We start from the raw sequence: 12170 nt of genomic DNA on the forward strand, positions 1-12170 counted from the left end.
GTTTGCAGTCTTACATTCAATGCAAACACGTAGACTATCGGTCTGAACGAATAGAGGATTATTATGACATCCAGCTAAGTATAAAGGGAAAGAAAAATAGTAAGTGATATGTATTCTGTATGCACAAATTAAATTTTGGGGCTGATTTTCAGAGATGCTGAGCACCCACCTACCTCATTGACTTCAAATAGATTTGCAAGGGCTCATCGCCTTGGAAAATAAGGCGTTTGATTTCATAAGTTGGTGTCTTAGCATGAAGATACCTCACAGATTTTTCTATTTAGAGCAGTGGTTTTCAAACTTTTGTACTGGTAACCCCGTCACACAGCAAGCCTCTGAATATGACACTCCTCCTCCCCCATATGTAATAACCTTGCGACCTCCTGTGGGGTCATGACTCCCAGTTTGAGAACCCCTGATTTAGAGAGATTCTGCTTGCATTGGCCATTTTTTCTTTTTTCCTTTCCCCTCATTTCTTGTTAGGATCATCTTGTATTTTAAGAGTTCATCTATTTTTCCTACTAACTCCTCTTCTGATGTCATAATATTTTGTAATACCCTGAATTAGTTGCTTCTGCAATAGTAATAATGTCACATGGATTATGATTTAAGTATAGTACTCCTGAGGGCATTCTGCTCCAAAAAAAATAAAAATTCTGTGTCATAAAATAAAAAATTCTATGCACAATATTTAAAAATTCTGCAAGTTTTATTTGTCAATAAATAAATGCAGAGGGTCCAGCATGGCAGGGGAAGCACAGGCCACAGAAATCTGCAGGATACATGAATTCTGTGCACATGTGCAGAATTCCCCCAGGAGTAGTATAGACATGATCAACTGGAGCAAATGAATTTTTGAGTAACTCAGACCATTTTTACATACAAATGGAGATGTTAATAAAAACCAAGAGAGCAGCTAACTGAGTCAAGCAGTGTAGCAGTTGCTAAATGTTAATTACATGAGCAAGTCATTGGCATGAAGGCAAGAAATATAGAGCCACCTAAGACTTCAGTAAACCAAGCAGACGGTTCAAGGGGTTCCAGACATGTATTCCACTCATGTGCACATGCATCCCAAAGCTAGAGAACGTTGCTTAACAGTACCCATTGGGGAGGTGCTTGAGCCCTCTGGACCTCATAACCATTCCCATGGTTTATGTAACTGTGACACTGCCCCAACCCCCATCAGTTCCTTCTCAGTCTTTCCTGGCAAAGGGCCTCAAAGTGGCTAAGATGTTGCTACAGTCAGCATGCAACGTGGCAGACAATTCATCTAAGATTATGGCCTCAGCTGTGAAGGGTTCCTTGGATGCAGAACTCTGACGTTGCTCCAGACATGCAACAGATCACAGATGTTTGTTTGATTGATGGTCTTTGTTTTCTGAAAAGATAGATGAGGCATTACGTTCTTTTAAGGATGCCAGAACCATGTTATAGTTCTTAAGGGGTTATACCCCGGCAATTAAAAGTTGCTGTTATGGGGATCAGCAACAACAACAGCAGTTCCATTGGTACTCCCAACAGTATTTCAGACAACCTTCTTATTCTGCAAAGCAACTGGACTTCTCTAAGAGAAGACGCAAGTCTCACAAGAGAATGCCCTCTGGTTCCAACTTTAACCAGCCAGCTCGTCTTGCGGCTGGCAAACAGTCACATACTTATCAATGATACCACCATAATGTAATATGTGAACAAACAGGAGTCTGCCTCAATCAGCTTTGTCAAGGAGCAATAAAGTTTTGGCACTTTTGCATCCAGGATGATATGTCCCCAGCCACACGCTTATCAGGTCCTTAAAACCAGTTGGCTGATCATCTCAGCTGAACTTTCTCTGAGAACCACCAATGGTCTCTGAAGAGCAATCTTGTGAGGGCCATCTTCAGGGAATGGGATATCCCATCGGTCAATCTGTGCAACAAAGGATAACAAAAAAAATGCCATCAGTTTTGTTCTCGAGCAGGACTCAGCCCAGGGTCTTTAACTGATGCCTTCCAATTGAATTGAGGAGTGGCCCTGATGTACGCCTTTCCCCCCATTCCTCTAATCTCTCAGGTTGTCCTCAAACTGAAGTTGGACCATGCTTAACTGATTCTTATTCCACTGACTTGGCCAAGACAGTGTTGGTTCTCCAACCTTCTGAGTCTGTCAGTTCGACCTCATAGATCTCTTCCTCTCCTTCCTGAACTATTGAGTGGACACCACAGCCAGGTTGCATATCTGGTGCTGAGAGATCTATACTTCACGGCATGGATAGTACATGTAAGATGAGGAGGAAGGCAATATTCAGAAGCAGTTTGGAGTGTTTTACTTAATAGTAGAAAACCATCTACTAGGACTATATATTTGGCCAGGTGGAAGTAGTTTTTGGTAAGGGAATTCAACCAATGTTAGCTTGTGTTCAGGACATTTTGGATTACTTGTTGCATTTGAATCTTAGGGTCTGGCTCTTAGCTTGTTGAGGGTTCATTTTGTGGTGATCTTGGCGTTCCATCTTCCAATCCGAGGGAAGTCAGTTTTCTCAGACTCCATGGTAGTGAAATTTCTGAAAGGTATAGTCCACCTGTTTCCACCTGTGAAGGAAATGGTCCCATTGTTGGACTTCAGTAGTGTATTGGCTGTCCTTGTGTGTCCTCTATTTGAGCCGCTAGCAACTTGTCCGTTGTCTCTCCTTTCCCAAAAACAGACTTTCTTGTTACTATAAAATCTATAAGAGTCAGCAAAATGCAGGCCTTAATGGTAGGGCTGCCGTATACACAGTTTCCTTGAGATCACATCCAAAGGTTTTGTCTAAAGTCGTTTTACAGTTTGACTTTAACTAGGTTATTTTCTTACCTGTATTCTTTCCTAAGCTGCACTCAAATGCAGAAGAACAGCGTCTTCATATGTTAAATGTCCGGTGGTGCCTTGCATTCTATCTGGAAAGGACCAAAACGTTTTGTTCATTATCTCGACTTTTTGTATTTTATGAGGATGAGATCAAAGGTCAGCCAATCTTTGGGCAGGCTGTTTCCAAGTGGATAACTTCCTGCATTTCCACAGCTTATGGAGTAGCTCAGACCACACCCCCACAGGAATTAGGACTCATTCAGTGAGAGCCCAAGTGAGCAACATTGATTGCATTTCTTAGTGATGTTTCAATATTTGATATTTGTAGGGCTACTACCCAATCTTCTGTATGTATTTGTACCAAACATTATGCTGTTACCTTGTTATCTAGATCAAATGCAAACTTTGAGAAGTCAGTTCTGCAGTCTTTAAATAAACTCCAAGTCCCAACTCCTACCGGTACTGCTTGTGAGTTACCTTAGCGGAATACATGTCAGCAACCACTCAAAGAAGAAAAAGACTGTTACTTATCTGTGCTGTAACTGTTGAGATGTGGGTGTAGGCATGTATTCCATGACCTACCCTCCATCCCCTGTGCTTTTGAGTCTCTAGTCCTAGATTCCGGGGCAAAGGAACTGAAGGGCTGGGTTGAGGTGGTGCTGCCTTTATATAGCCATAGAATGGGCTACAAGCAACAGAGGATGCGAGCACCACCCTGATGGGTACTGCTGAGCAGAATTCTCTGGCTTCAGTGCACTAGGTATGTGCACACCTGAATTGAATACATATCTGCACCCCATCTCGAAGAACAACAGTTACAGCACAGGTAAGTAACTGTGTGTCACTCACAAGGTGAATGTAGAAAGCTGGTAGACCATTTAATGACCTGTCATTTTAAAATACATTTTAAAATCTATATTTGTCCCCTCTAATTCCAAATAAATCTCAATCTGTTGTTTGAAATTCTTAAGCAATATAACATATTTTTTCACTCTACGAAGACAGAAATCTTCAATTAGACTTGAGTAAGTTTTGCGAATTATTTTGCTCTTTTTAATGTTTTTGCATTGAGTCTGCACATTGTTTTAGTAAACTTCTGTTTTTTTCCTTCTGCTTCTTACTTAGTATTTGAGTCCTTCATTGATTATGTTGCAGTAGAACAGCTGGATGGTGATAACAAATACGATGCAGGAGAACATGGCTTGCAGGTATAAAATTCAAGAGGAAGTACCAAGTTTTCTTTCCAGAACCTTGATAAAGGATTTCCAACGAGAGCTAGCTGTTGAATTACCTTGATCAAAAATGTTCTGAAATTCATGCAAACTTGCATTAACTGGTTGTGGTGGCTTCCTTCTAAGCAAGCTTGTGTATATTTTGTTAATTCTTGTTAAGTTACTTTGAAATGAAGACTTCAGCAATGCAATTTGCTTTTCCCTATGGTTTTGTTATAAATTATCATGTTTTTACCAAAGAAGAAATTATAACTTGCATTTAAATTTAGATTCTATTTTTCAACTGATATTTGATTTCAAAGTGACAATCCATTCAACTACTTTAGTAAAGTTAGTCTGCATTTGCATGTGTATCTATATGCCACCCACAAACAGGAAGAGGCACCAACTGAAGTTGCAGAATATTTTTTTGCCATTCATCTCTTTACACCAGTCCATCTCTCTCTGGCTTTTCAGTTTCACTTGGCCTACCACTGTGTGAAAAGCAGAAGTCCTTGTCTAAAACTGGTTTGGTTAAGATGATTTTTTTTTTTACAACAAGCATAACTCTTGTCAATAATAGTTAAAAATAAATTGGAAAAACAAAAAATATGTAAATGCTCTTCTTGTGGTAAGGTATTGCAGCAATGTCTGGCTTGTTCACTGCCCTCTTGTTATGTTTGGTAGTCTGAAAACAGTGTCTTTGGTGATCCACTGTATGATGTGCATCTTGACTCTTCTATCTTCCCTGTTTAGTAAGGTCTCTCTGAAGTCACAAGTTTTACCTGAGTTCTCCCAAGATTGCAATAGCAAGAAATAAAAAGAAAAGCTAGCTATAATGGGAGGACCTTTCACTCAGCAATCTTCCAGCACTAGCTGGATCAACCTTCTTGAACTTAGAAGTTTCACTGGTGCTATATTGCATCTATATACATTTTTTTTTTATTCATTGACAACTTGCTTGTTCATTTATTCTTAGTAGCTCATTGTGATGTTATGATGCATTTGCCTTACTTACTGCTCTTCTTTTAAATAATTAACTATTTTGTTCTAAGTGCTACTGCAGTAGCAGCTGGGAAGCTCAAGAGGGTACCAAAGTACCAAAAAGTTATGAAATATCCTTGTTGCCCCTATCTGTCTATTGTGTGGTGTAGATGAAAGCTCATGTAGTACAAACTAATCTGAGAAATGCAGTTTATGGGTAAAAATTATTTTCTTTGAGTAGTTTAAGAAGACAAACTTAGAGTCTGAACTTGCATTCTTTTCAAACATACAGGAGGCAGAGAAAGGTGTGAAGTTCTTAACATTGCCACCAGTGTTACATCTTCAGCTCATGAGATTTATGTATGACCCTCAAACTGACCAAAACATCAAGATAAATGATAGGTAACTCTTTTGCCATGATAAAGTTTGAACTTGTTGAAATATGATATGGAAACTATTTTGCCCAAAGTCTGGCTTTTGGGTTTTCAGTTGACACCAGCAGGGAAAGGTACATGAAGACATAGCTGAAGAAAGCTCCCAAGAAATAGTTCTGATAATGTGCATTGTTGACTTATGAATCTTTAGTGTTCTGATTGACAGATTCAGCTGTTTATTAAATATCCATTGTTAACCATTTACTGGGATATGAAATAATTAACAAGTTGTTTAGGTTTTTTTAAATGATGCAATTTTATATAGAACCTTGTTTACATCATTTGGGTATCAAAAAAATAAGAGAAGTTGCAATAGTGTAGTAAGCCACTGTTTTTAATATGTACCAAATTCCTGCTGCAAGAATAAACAGAATTACTGGGTCTCCCCTACTCATGTCACTTTTTCTTTTGGCTCCACCACACACACGCTCTATTTCAGGACGTTCGTACCACAAGTAGATGTGCAGTTTGAAAAAACCTGTACTTTCTTTTATGTGGATTTTGTATCAGCCGGGTACACCTCTATGAAATGAGTTCTGGACACTTCAGTTCTGTTTGCAAATTAATTTACTATTTTCCAGCAAAAAAGGAAATTGAGGAAATCTATATGTTACAATAATTGGAGAATGTTGTGTAGTGTGGTCTGATGCAAAATAACAATAGCGTTCCAATCAAAAGGTACCTCATTTAGCAGTTGCAGTCTTGCAGCACCTGCAAGGAATGGGTTTTTGAGCTAGATTCTGTTCTCGTTTACATTGTGGTAAATCCAGAGTAACTTCTTGACTTCAGCTGAGTTATTCTGAATTTACACTGCTTTGTAACTGAGAGCAGAATTTGGTCCCTTGTGTATACAAAGATTATTTATATCCCATATTAACAATGTAAAATACGCTGCTTTACCCAGTCATTGCAGTTAATCTCAGATAAAAATGATGTTGTAATTTGACTTGTTCAGTTATGTACTGTAACTTTCTTTAGTGAAGTTTATAAGTGTAAATACATTTCAGCATAAGAGTATTATTCTCTTAACTACAAGTAAAAATACCTAACTTTTTTTAAAATTAGGTTTGAATTTCCTGAACAGTTGCCACTTGATGAATTTTTACAAAAAACAGACCCTAAAGATGCTGCAAATTACATCCTTCATGCAGTACTAGTACATAGTGGAGATAACCATGGCGGACATTATGTTGTTTACTTAAATCCTAAAGGGGATGGCAAAGTAAGTATTGAAAAAGCAACCAAACTATTTTGTTTGTTTGTAGAGGGTGTCTTATTCTGTCTTTTGAGGCAGTTGAAGCTTCTGTCATGGAGCAACTGAGAAACCTGCAATTAAGATTCCTATTGCTGATTAGAGTTGCCCTAGGAACTTTTTGGTTTCCAGGAGTGGGGACTACTAGAATACTTGTCTTTGAAACTAAGTTCATTTTCTCCAATACAATGCTTGTTCTCGACAGAGTTTATTAAATTGTTCCTCTCTCACTCAGCTTCCAGTCCCACAGACTTAGGGAAACTTAAGTTGTACAAAAAAATCTTCATCTGTTTTTGTTTTAGGAAGGTACTGACAGTTTGAGGCATTAGGGGTCTCTCGCCCACTTAAGGAGGAGCAGGCTCATGCTTGCCTGCTGTTGGTTGGCTTGTGGCCAAATAATTTAGCTAGAAGAATCCTTGCAGTCACACACATACATACTAGGGCTCCAAAAGAAGAAATTAGTGTGTGCAGAAGGAGGCTGCCCAGCATGTCTTATGTCTTTACTGTCTCTAATACATATATTTAAATCCAGGAAAAAGTTAGGGAAGTGTTTCTAACATCTCTGATTCAACACTCTGTTTCCCTCTGATGTTCTCCTAATATTATGAGATAGGCCATTCTGATGACTAAATATAACTGGAAGTTTATAGGTCAGGTACATCTTTCTTTGAGATAGTTGCATTATGTGCACCATAAAATGTTTTTGAGCAGTTAATTGTTTATATTTAAGAGGAGAAAGCCAAGATTCAATGTAAATTTGTTTTTCATATTTCCCCTTTAATTTCCACAATAGATAGTTTACAGATATGAAGTTTTGGGATGTTTTATTCCATATTTGCCACAGTATGTTTAAAATTTACAAGTAGTAGTTGGATACTTTTGTGCACCACTTGCTTTATATTTCATTCTACAACAATAAATCAGCATCAGCTATCTGAACCTCATGGTAGTAATGAAATATATTTGGATAACAGATCAGATTCTGTTAAGGTAAATAATAATTTGAATAGTTTGGCTAAAGATTGCTGTTTTTCATAAAACAGGCTCAAATATTTAATTAATAAAGCGTCAGAAATTTAAGGCCCTCTTTATTTTTTGTAAAAATAGAAGGTTTCACAACTTATGTTGAACCAGTGGGATATTTTTAAAAAAATTATTCTGTTGCTTGGAGAAAAAGTTTTATATTTCAGTCACTTAGAATAGAATAGAATATCAGGGTTGGAAGGGACCTCAGAAGGTCATCTAGTCCAACCCCCTGCTCAAAGCAGGACCAATCCCCAGACAGATTTTTACCCCAGTTCCCTAAATGGCCCCCTCAAGGATTGAACTCACAACCCTAGGTTTAGCAGGCCAATGCTCAAACCACTGAGCTATCCACTTCAAAGAGGAAAAAAAAAAGAGTTCCTATTTCTTGCATGTAATTTAAGTCAATTAAGGTGTGAGTTAATTTGTGTCAAGAATACTTTTTTTGTATCTTTAAATAATTCACTTTTTCCCCCAGTGGTGTAAATTTGATGATGATGTTGTATCGAGATGTACAAAGGAAGAAGCAATCGAACACAATTATGGAGGTCATGATGATGACTTATCCGTTCGGCACTGTACTAATGCTTACATGTTGGTTTACATCAGGGAATCAAAATTAAGTATGTATATATTTGTGTATCTTTTTTTGTGTGAATGTTGATTAAACCCAGTTGTTGAAATGCAGAGGTCTATGGTTATCTTTGAATCCTAAATTGTTGTAATCTTTCACCATATGATGGAGCTTCAGAAAGCTGCAGTTAACCTTGGAAAATGTTAGTGTTTGACCAGTCTTTATTCAAAATCAAAAATGTCTTTAGCTGACATAGTGGTGTCATAAGTGTACACTACAATACTTCACTTTCTCTTCACAGTGATTGTATTTTGAACAGTAGAAATGGATTACCATTATTTTAATGTAACTGAACCCTTAGTGACGAGAACTAGATCAGGCTTGATATGTATAAATTTGAGTGTCAGTAAAAATGTATTATCCTAAAAATCTGACATTTAATTGAATCCTTCATAAGGGTAAGATATAAATCATGAAAATGGTGTAGTCTAGCCTAGATTAGAAAGTTCATCTTGTGCCAGAATGTAATGATGCTATATTAGATAAACTGTGGTTTTAAAGGTGTAAAAGCTTTCCTTAGCTTATCATCAGAAATTGTTGCCCCAAGAATAGTCATGAGTGTATATGAAAGCCCTGTTAGATATAAATTATTGTAAAATGACATCACAAACCCACTTTCTTTTTAGGTGAAGTTTTGCAACCTGTCACAGACCATGATATTCCTCAACAATTAGTAGAACGGCTACAAGAAGAAAAGAGAATAGAAGCTCAAAAGAGGAAGGAGAGGCAGGAAGCTCACCTCTACATGCAAGTGCAGGTCAGCTTTCAAACAGTAACTTAAAACCAACTTCTGCTTTGAAATTTGAAGATAAGAATATTGACTTAATAGTAGTCAGAATTCTAGAAAACAGATATGCTAGATATGGTGGTCTTGCCCAGGGTCTGCTTACATTTGCATCTTCTTTATTCAGCAAAAAGAATGAGGAGTACTGGTGGCACCTTAGAGACTAAAAAATTTATTTTGAGCATTAGCTTTCGTGGGCTAAAACCCGCTTCATCGGATGCATGCAGTGGAAAATACAGTAGGAAGATGTATATACACATAGAACATGAAAAAATGGGTGTTGCCATACCAACTCTAATGGGACTAATCAATAAAGGTGGGCTATTATCAGCAGGAGGAAAAAAAACTTTAGTAGTGATAATCAGGATGGCCCATTTCCAACAGTTGACAATAAGGTGTGAGTAACAGTAGGGGAAAAATTTGCATGGGGAAATAAGTTTTTACTTTGTGTAATGACCCATCCACTCCCAGTCTTTATTCAAGCCTAATTTAATGGTGTCCAGTTTGCAAATTAATTCCAATTCTGCAGTTTCTTGGAGTCTGTTTTTTGAAGTTTTTTTTGGTTGGAGAATTGCCACTTTTAAGTCTGTAATTGAGTGACCAGGGAGGTTGAAGTGTTCTCCGACTGGTTTTTGAATGTTATAATTCAGTGGTTCTCAAACTTTTGTACTGGTGACCCCTTTCACATAGCGAGCCTCAGAGTGAGACCCCTTATAAATTAAAAACACGTTTTTATATATTTAACACCATTATAAATGCTGGACGCAAAGAGGGGTTTGGGGTGGAGGCTGACAGCTCATGACCCCCCCATGTAATAACCTTGCGACCCCCTCAGGGTCCCAACTCCCACTTCGAGAACTCCTGTTATAATTCTTGACGTCTGATTTGTGTTTCTAATGTTAAAACCACCCAAATCAAACTTTGGGTTCTCTAGTTGTTTAAGTTACTTATTGTTTGGTGTGAACCACCAGCTTAAGGCTTGATCCAACAAACAGTTCTTCTTTGAGTAGATGCGGTTATGTATTCTATTTGGGCTTGTGCACGTCCAGCACACTGGAGCCAGATAATTTTGCCTATCAGTAACCCGTAGAGGGGCAGCGCTCGTGGCCATAGCCCCTCCCTAGTTATATGAGGTGCCTCCCTCCCCTCCCCCAGTTCCCTCTTATCACCCATGGCTGTAGTCGGATCCCAGTGTGGTTTTCACCTCAAAATCCTTCTATTTTAGTGACTTTTCTAGTTCTATATAGTTAATTAGTACCATAATATAGAGTTAGTTAGCTTTAGTGTTAGTTAGCTGTAGTTTAAGTATTTCCCTCTTGATACCCTCACCAGGGTTTAAACATTGTCTGTCATGTAGGGGAGTGATCCCCAACAATGATCCCCATACATGAGGAGGAGGCATTTGGGCCCGGAGTTTGGTCAGTTCAGACGCCCTTCCCTGTCACCCTCCAAGCACCCATTTTGACTCCTTGGTCCAGAGCAGTGTTCCAGTTTTTGCTCCTTTCTCCTCATTCCCTCCATTTGGGGGGCTGGGTGGCCCGCTTTCACGATGCTTGGGCTTGATCACCACTGACATCTGGGGCACTGTCAGATCAGGCTATTTCATCCATTTCCTCTCCATCCCTCCCCCCGACTCTCCAGCCCTATCCTTCTTCAGGGATTTCTCTCACAAGATGCTGCTCCGCGAGCAGGTTTGCTCTCTACTGGGTAGGGGAGCAGCAGAGGAGATTCTTCCGGAATACTGTGGTCACGACTTCTGTTCCTGGTACTTTCTGCTGCCCAAATCCAAGAGCGGGATAAGATCCATTTTCTACCTTTGTGGCGTCTACAGATATATCAGATACATGAGGTTCCAAAAGATCACTCTATCGGCTATTCTCCCAACATTGTCTCAGAGAGACTGGTTTGCTGATCTCGACCTTCCCGACGCCTACTTTCATGTGGTGATTTTGCCGGGTCACAGGAAATTGGTTTGATTTGTCATAGCAGAGCACCATGTTCAGTATATGGCGCTTCCATTCGGCTTCTATTCTGCCCCTTGTGTTTTTACTGAATGTGTGGTTGTGACGGCATATCTCAGGAAGAAAGGAATCCACATCTTCCAGTATCTGGATGACAGGTTACTGAGGGGCAGGTTCAGAAAGGAAATTCTTGCTCACGTCAACATTATGCTGTTCTTGCGCGATCATCTAGGTCTCATCCCAAACACTGGGAAGTCAACTTTGGTTCCCACTTCGAAAATAAAGTTAATTGGGGCCCTAGTAGACTCTAAAAGTTTGAGAGCTTTTCAGGCAATTTACTACCTTTGCCTCAGTGTGAAGTCTGACTTCCATGACAGTTCAGGTGTGCCTGAGGCTTTTGGGCCACATATCCACCCGCTTGCACACAAGTGGCCCACTTCTCAAGGTTGCACCTTCTCTACCTCTACATTTGGCTCAGGATGTTTTACTGTCCAGCTCTTCACCCCGTATAGATTGTTTCATCTTCCTCAACAGGTCCTGGACTCCTTGCAGTGGTAGATGCATCTAAAGAACATATGCTAAGGTGTTCCCTTTGTCCAGCCTTTGCCAACCAGGGCTATTATCATTGACTCCTCCTTGATGAGTTGGGAGCACACCTGGGGTCACTGAAAGTTCAAGATATGTGGTCGGAGCAGGAGTCCTCACGTGCTGGAGCTATGGGCCATGTGCAATGCATGTCGTGCTTTTCTGGACTGTGTCAGGGGCTCAATGGTTCACATACTTACTGAAAATGCTACCATGACACATTATTTGAACAAGCAAGGGGGACCACTCTCCATGGCACTTTGCCAAGAAGCAATCAGTTCGTGGCAGTTCTTCATTGAGGAGAGTTGACGACTTGCCTGGGGTCTGGAATCATCTTGCGGACCATTTCAGTAGGAATTTTTCCCTGAGTCACGAGTGGACTCTGAAGACGAGTGTCCTCCAGGTCATCTTCGCAGCTTGGAGCATTCTGACGATTGACCTGCTTAGTACAAGGGACAATGGGAAATGTCACCTTT

General features: G+C 39.5%; 1 protein-coding gene across 1 annotated transcript in view; it reads left to right on the forward strand.

The window, feature by feature from the left end:
• The window catches only part of USP7 (ubiquitin specific peptidase 7), a 99525-nt gene that overhangs the window by 59911 nt on the left and 27444 nt on the right, over positions 1-12170 (forward strand). The window contains exons 10-15 of the mRNA XM_034785006.1: positions 9-99; positions 3952-4034; positions 5314-5423; positions 6521-6677; positions 8209-8353; positions 8991-9121. Of these exons, the coding sequence (XP_034640897.1) occupies positions 9-99; positions 3952-4034; positions 5314-5423; positions 6521-6677; positions 8209-8353; positions 8991-9121 (717 nt within the window). The remainder of the gene's footprint in view (positions 1-8; positions 100-3951; positions 4035-5313; positions 5424-6520; positions 6678-8208; positions 8354-8990; positions 9122-12170) is intronic.

Source organism: Trachemys scripta, chromosome 10 (genome assembly GCF_013100865.1).
Source record: "Trachemys scripta elegans isolate TJP31775 chromosome 10, CAS_Tse_1.0, whole genome shotgun sequence".
Lineage (NCBI taxonomy): Eukaryota > Metazoa > Chordata > Testudines > Emydidae > Trachemys > Trachemys scripta.